Below are 6,482 nucleotides of genomic sequence, written 5' to 3'. Positions count from 1 at the left end.
AACGATTGAAAATTAGGACTAAAATTGAATTGGTGCTTTAATTTCTGCAATTAATGATCTTGTTTGGGGATCAACAGGTGATTAAAAGATGAGAGATCAAAGGTTTTTTTCTTCTCAGAATCCAAGTGAATCTTGAATTTGGATTGATTTTTATTTGTAAATCAATTTGACAGAAAACTTTAATCGATAATTATTTAGTGTTTTTATCTTTATCTTCTTTAAGGGTAACAATCCTATTGAAGATTAATTTATCATCAGTTGAATCAGGGTCCGGGGCAAAGTAACCAATTCTCTCGAATTGATATTTCTCATTTTTTAGCTTCTCATAAGGACCTTCAATATCAACCATTGCATTGGGAACAATTTTCAATGAATTAGGGTTTATATCGGTAATGAAACCACCAGGAACTTGATCTTTATCTTCAGGATTCTTGTGAATAAATAAATTATCATATAAACGAATCTCAACATTTCGAGGAGCAGAAACCCAATGGATAAATGCTTTAGGTTTTTTGGTCTCAGCAACGGGAACAATAGTAACTTCAATCTCTTTGATGGTTCCATCATCTGATTTGATTACATTTTCAACGGAAGCGACCATGTTAATGAATTTAAGGCCAACAGTTTGTTCACTGGTCAATCGTTTGTATCCTTTTGGAGTGGCACCTTCACGGAAATCGTCTAATTCAATGTAAACATATTCATCGAAAACTTTTGAACGATTACCGAATTCTGGATTAGTTGGTAATTTGTCAACGGTTAAAGTTGAAGGTTTAGTTTTAAAGTGTTGATCATAGTTGAGAACTTTTAATTTTAAAGGTTCCATGACACACATAGCTCTGGGTGCGAATTTATTAAGATAATCACGAACATGAGCTTCCAACATGTGAGGTTCCGTTATGGTTTGAGCTCCAGTTAAACCAAGAGAAAGACAGAAAGAGTTGATTGCTTGATATGGGAAACCTCGTCGACGAAGAGCAGTTAAAGTGTAAAGTCGAGGATCATCCCAATCGTTGACAATTTTCTCTTCAATTAGTTTGGCAATTTTCCTCTTAGAGACAACAGTATTGGCCATGTTAAGACGAGAATATTCCCATTGAACGGGACAGTAAAGGTCAAGTGAATTACATAACCAATAATAAGAGGCACGTCGAGATTGAAACTCTTTTGTACACAAAGAATGAGTTATATCTTCAATAGAGTCACAAAGACAATGAGTAAAATCATATGTTGGATAGATGCACCATTTATCTCCGGTTCGGTGATGAGATTTAAATTTAATTCGATAAGCAACCGGATCAACTTTACTATCTCCTAAAGTGGTTTTCATCCTTAGAGTTGCTTCACCTTCTCCGAATTTACCTTCTTTCATTTCTTGGAATAATTTTAAACTCTCCTCGATGGGTCGATCTCTCCAAGGTGATGGTGGTGGATCGAAACCTCTCAATTCTTCTGGTTTTTGATGGCAAACATAAGCTAAATTACGGCGAACCAATTCAACGCCATACTCATAGAGAAGGTCAAAATTATCGGAAGAATAGGTTATCTTATAAGGTTTGTACCCTAACCATTCAATCATCTCTCTAATCTCCCGAACAAATCGTTCTTCCTCTTTCTCTGGATTAGTATCATCATAACGTAAGATACAAATTCCATTATTAGCTTTAGCATAACCAAAGTTGATATTTATCGCTTTTGCATGGCCAATGTGAAGAATCCCGTTTGGTTCAGGTGGGAATCGAGTGCGAACTTGACCTCCGATTCTTTTAACATGACTTCGCAATAGATCCCGAGTTTGAGGGGTAACAACATAACCATCAGTTGTATCATTTTCACCCACTTTATGAAAGGGAACTTTTCTACTCCACTAGAAGTGAAAAAAAAGAGAAAACCAAATAACCAACTGATCAAATAACAACATTGAAACTCACCTTGAACGCGATATCTTCACTATCAATCAGATCACCATTAGAACTCATGTTTACAACAATTTAGATGAAATAATAAAAGATTAAAATGGTTTAAATTGATTCCGGAAGTTGCCGGTAAATGATCAACATCAACATCATCAAATTAACAGATGAAAACATGTAAAGGGAAAAGAAGATGAGGGAAGAAAAATTGAGCGAAATTCGAAAAAAAAATTTTCTCTTTTTCTATCAACATTACAATTTGTTTTCCATAGTGAATAAAAATATTAGAAATGTTTACGATGATTTGATTTTCCTAATTGTTAGACCTTTGAATAGATTGAAGTTTATTAATCCATTCTGGTTTATGGGAGACCAGGAAATCAGCAGCATTTGGATATAAAATTAGCAGGGCAACAATTTCGTTCCATTGACAAATTCCAGGTAATAATGAGTAATTAAGTTTCTGACAAAGTTTTTCAGCAACTCGATGGGGCTGAGATGAAGATGATATGACAAATTGTTGAGTTAATTGTAGATCCAAAAGCTCAAGATGAGGTAAAAAGGGGCGAAGATGATGTGGATAAAGTTGATTAGTGTTCCCGAAAACTTGACTGATTACAATTCTCTTGAAAGAGCCAATTATTTTACCAATGAACCAGTGGCCATCAGTTAATTTAAGAATATCACAAAATGTTAAAATGATGGAGAAAAAAAGTGAATTAAGTGAGCAACAATATTCGGTTAATGGATTTCTGATTATACATGAATCCGTTGAATTGGAATTGGCCAGACAATCCTTGATTAAGATTAAAACTAAAGATTCTCGATACTTGGGCAATAAAAAGGTTAATCTTTGTAAATCTAAATCTCTATCAGCGGCAATCTTTCCAGTGATTATCTTGTCTTCCAATTGATTGATAAATTCATCCAAAATCGGGCAATTTGGTTCATCTGATTTTCCAGAATTACTCAACTCTTTCCCATGGTAGATTAGCTTAATCACAATCTGTAATCCTCGTAGCGCTTGAGGAAATGTATGATTAGCCAAGAATAGGACACCAATGTGACCGAAATTGGGTAGTAAAGTTTTACAAAGATTTTGTCTTGGATTATGGTCCAGAGAGTCAACTTTCCGTAGGTAACCTTCAAGAGAGAGCTGTAATCAAGATAATTAGAGGGAAAAAAGATCTGATTAGTTTTAATTGATTCAGTTACTATGAAGGATTGAGCAATGGATAGAAATGTGATTCTCTTGTGTTTTGATTGATGGAAATCTCTTTGTTTCAACAAAAGCAAATCTCAAAAACAATTCACAATTCTAATCTAAAACATCAGATACGAAGTAAACAAATCTAATACAAAGATCATTGGAAACGATAATCACTCTGTTGAAATCAAAAGGCCTATTGGATTAGAGCCGATCAATGTTAATTTGGTTCTATCGTGGAAAATAACATTTCGAGAGAAAATTTATCCCAATGATTGTCGTCCATTTGTTTTCTTCTTATTTCTTTGTTATTAGAATAAAAAACAATATCTACTTACCATGTAACGATCTAATTCATCGGTTGATGTTGACATTCTGGTGGAGATTATGGTTAAGTGGTTAACAAGTTGAGAGTTTACACTGAAGAAAACAGAGTGAAAATTAAATTGGAATCAAGTAAAATTAACACAATCTGAATTCGTAATTAACTGGGTGTTTAAGGTTAATGATAAATGTAAATAAAAATCCCTTAAATGGTGACAATTTGTTGTAACGTTGTGGAAGATGAAAACGAGATTTATATCATTTCGTTTCAAAGTTAGCTAATTATTACCAATAGTTTTTCACTGATGAGATTATATGGTTGAGATATCAAAGAAAATAAAAACTAATTAACACACATGTAGAAAGAATATGAGAATTACTAAATTAATTGAAAGAAATTAACGTTTCAATTGGAAGCAATTTGTTTGAGAAATATCTGATACTCATCATGTATATCGGATACTTGAAACAATCCAATTTCGTCATGAGGAGGAAACCCAAATTCCCGTTAATTGTGGAGGAGGAGAGAGAGACATCAGATCATATGAAAGACTTGAGTTTAATTGATATCCCAGGTAATTGAAAGGTCGAAGGTTAATGCGAATAATTGATTGATTAAAGTTTTTCCTTCTATTCTTTGGCAACAATTTCCTTTGGATTTGTTTCAATTGTTGCAGGTAGTTTAACGTTGGAAAATAGTTCGGCAACATTTAGTCCCAAATTACCGATACCTTTAGCTTTACCAAGGTTGATGATTAAAGCAACAACCATTTCCTTTTCCGGGATAATCATGAGTAATGTTGTCCCACCGGTTGCAGCTCCAGTGTGGTAAATTATATCCTTGAAAGGTGGACAAGCACCAGAGGTACAAGAAGCTTGAGCATCTCTAATTAAACCCCATCCAAGACCTAAAATTGTCACCAAAATTATAAGTTAATCAACTTGCAATCATGATTGAGATATAATCTGAAGCTAATTGATCAACTGACCAATCGATTGATAATTATATCTTTAATTGTTGCCTTTAAATCCTTACCATATTTACACCAATCAAATAAATTTGGATCAATTTTAATATTACCAAAGGGAATCGGAGTCCAAAGCATATCAACAGTTGATTTCTTGAGGAAAGCTAAATGGAAAACAATTAGTCAATTTTACTGATTGTGATGGGACAGAAAAATTAAACTCACGTTTCGATTGATTTAGATGAGGTAAATAACTGTACAACATAACGTTTCCGAAACGTAAAAGATCAGGAATAGTTGACAATAAACCGCCGCCGGCGTATTTGTAGCTACATTCAACATAAGATGAATTTTCGGTGAATTTGTCTGACGATTTAACATATTGTTTAGCTCGATTCAAGATGATTGGTGAATTTTCATCTAAATAAGTGTTTGTCATTCCCAAACTACGTTGACAAATATCTTGGACCAAAAATTGTCCGAAAGATTTAATTGTTGGCTGAGCCATTTCAACGGCAGCAGCAATTAAAGTATAACCATACGTTGAATAATCAAATTTAGTTCCAGGTTTGGAAAGTAAATCATCTTGAGCAAATGTTTCCAAAGCATCAACAGAATTGGAATATTTTTTCAATAGAGAACAACTTAAAACTTCATCTTTTTTATAATGTCGAATGCCACCTAAGTGACTGGCTAATTGTCTAATTGTAATTGGAACCTTTTCACCGTCAACCTTTTTCTCTGGAAATTTATCACCAATAAAAGTGAAAATATTCTTATCCAAATCAATTTTTCCTTCCTCATAAAGCTTAGCAACAGCGGTCATTGTAATAGGCTTCGAGATACTTGCAATCCTCATGACCGTGTTTTTATTACACCGAGTGGCCGTTTCAAGATTCGAGAAACCAAAACCTTGAACCCAACAAGGTTCACCTTTAATAGAAACACCAACAACAATACCAGGATAACCATAAGTGTTAATTGTTGTCTGGACAAGATCACGAGCTGAACGAGTCGCTTGAACCAAGGAAAGAAATGATTGTTCATTTTGATCACCTTTAAATGGATTATCAGGAATCGGTGAAATAACATCCTTCCGGTGATTAATTAAATTCCTACCAATACCCTTTTCATCAGCGTAAAGATGATTAGCAAGAAAAGCTAAACAAGTTAAAGATGATCCTCCAATCACAAGAGTTTTTAATCCACTTTTAACCATAATGATGATTAACAAACAAAACCGAATCCAAATGAAAACAAAAAGGGATCACAAAAATATAATTACTCTTGATTGTTTATACTTTTAATTACTACTACAATTGTTACTATCTTCTTGTTAACCTGTTTAAAAGTAAAGAGAGAGAGAGGGTTAATCAATTGGAATAATCAATTTTAGAATAACTAATTTCTACAAAAAGAAAATCACTTTGATTTTGTCTCTTCAGCTGTTTTCTTTTCTCTAACAAGTTTCTCTTTCTTTTCCATTTTTCTCTTTCGGTTTTCTCTGTCTTTCTATTTGTCTCTTTTTCTGTGTTGTCATTTCCTCTCTTTACTTTAAATCTTTCATTTGGTTATTTAATTTGAATTTTGTTTCTTTTTGATTAAATAAATGATTAAAATGGTGATTGGTGTTTCTAATTAGATGACGTTGGTTAATCTGGTTAAAGGAAAATTAAAGACAATCAACAAGTGAATTAGAAAATATTTTTTTCTTCTTTCATTTTCTACCAAATGGAAATGTAAGTAGAATAGAAAATTTTATTTCAATTTTATTCTATTTCAATTTGTTTTTTCTCATGTAAATATTTTCTAATTTGTTGATCTAAATTGTCTTTTTTTTTTTTTACTTTACTTTAGTAATTTGATTCCTGATTGTTGGGAGATATTTACATGTGTCAATCAATGAACATTTTTATGATGGTGGTGGTGATGATTTGGAAAACAGTGTCAACCTAAGAGACGATGAAAACCAGAGAAACTTGACTATTTTGGAATCGTTGATTATCCAGATGAGAACAATTAACATCATCAACAAATAATTACATTCCCGTTTCAATTAAAATCAATAGA

The 6,482-nt window shown here is 32.9% G+C and overlaps 3 protein-coding genes across 3 annotated transcripts; all 3 read right to left on the bottom strand.

Moving 5' to 3' along the window:
- Positions 1 to 29: 29 nt before the first annotated feature.
- Positions 30 to 2,091, bottom strand: LOC128389853 (probable glutamine--tRNA ligase). Its single transcript, XM_053349494.1, has 2 exons — positions 1,932 to 2,091; positions 30 to 1,867 (listed from the first exon to the last, which is right to left on the bottom strand). The coding sequence occupies exons 1-2, from the start codon at positions 1,977 to 1,979 to the stop codon at positions 191 to 193; spliced, it is 1,725 nt and encodes a 574-aa protein (XP_053205469.1). The 5' UTR covers positions 1,980 to 2,091; the 3' UTR covers positions 30 to 190.
- A 30-nt stretch (positions 2,092 to 2,121) lies between these two features.
- LOC128389856 (uncharacterized) lies at positions 2,122 to 4,047 on the bottom strand. Its single transcript, XM_053349498.1, has 2 exons — positions 3,459 to 4,047; positions 2,122 to 3,069 (listed from the first exon to the last, which is right to left on the bottom strand). The coding sequence occupies exons 1-2, from the start codon at positions 3,492 to 3,494 to the stop codon at positions 2,227 to 2,229; spliced, it is 879 nt and encodes a 292-aa protein (XP_053205473.1). The 5' UTR covers positions 3,495 to 4,047; the 3' UTR covers positions 2,122 to 2,226.
- On the bottom strand, positions 3,985 to 6,404 carry LOC128389855 (serine beta-lactamase-like protein LACTB, mitochondrial). Its single transcript, XM_053349497.1, has 4 exons — positions 6,265 to 6,404; positions 4,638 to 5,753; positions 4,481 to 4,576; positions 3,985 to 4,352 (listed from the first exon to the last, which is right to left on the bottom strand). The coding sequence occupies exons 2-4, from the start codon at positions 5,629 to 5,631 to the stop codon at positions 4,075 to 4,077; spliced, it is 1,368 nt and encodes a 455-aa protein (XP_053205472.1). The 5' UTR covers positions 5,632 to 5,753; positions 6,265 to 6,404; the 3' UTR covers positions 3,985 to 4,074.
- Between the last annotated feature and the right edge of the window lie 78 nt (positions 6,405 to 6,482).

This window comes from Panonychus citri, unplaced genomic scaffold, assembly GCF_014898815.1.
Source record: "Panonychus citri isolate SS breed McGregor unplaced genomic scaffold, ASM1489881v1 Contig00111, whole genome shotgun sequence".
NCBI lineage: Eukaryota > Metazoa > Arthropoda > Arachnida > Trombidiformes > Tetranychidae > Panonychus > Panonychus citri.
The sequence above is the reverse complement of the archived record's forward strand: the minus strand, read 5'-3'. Positions and strand labels throughout refer to the sequence as shown.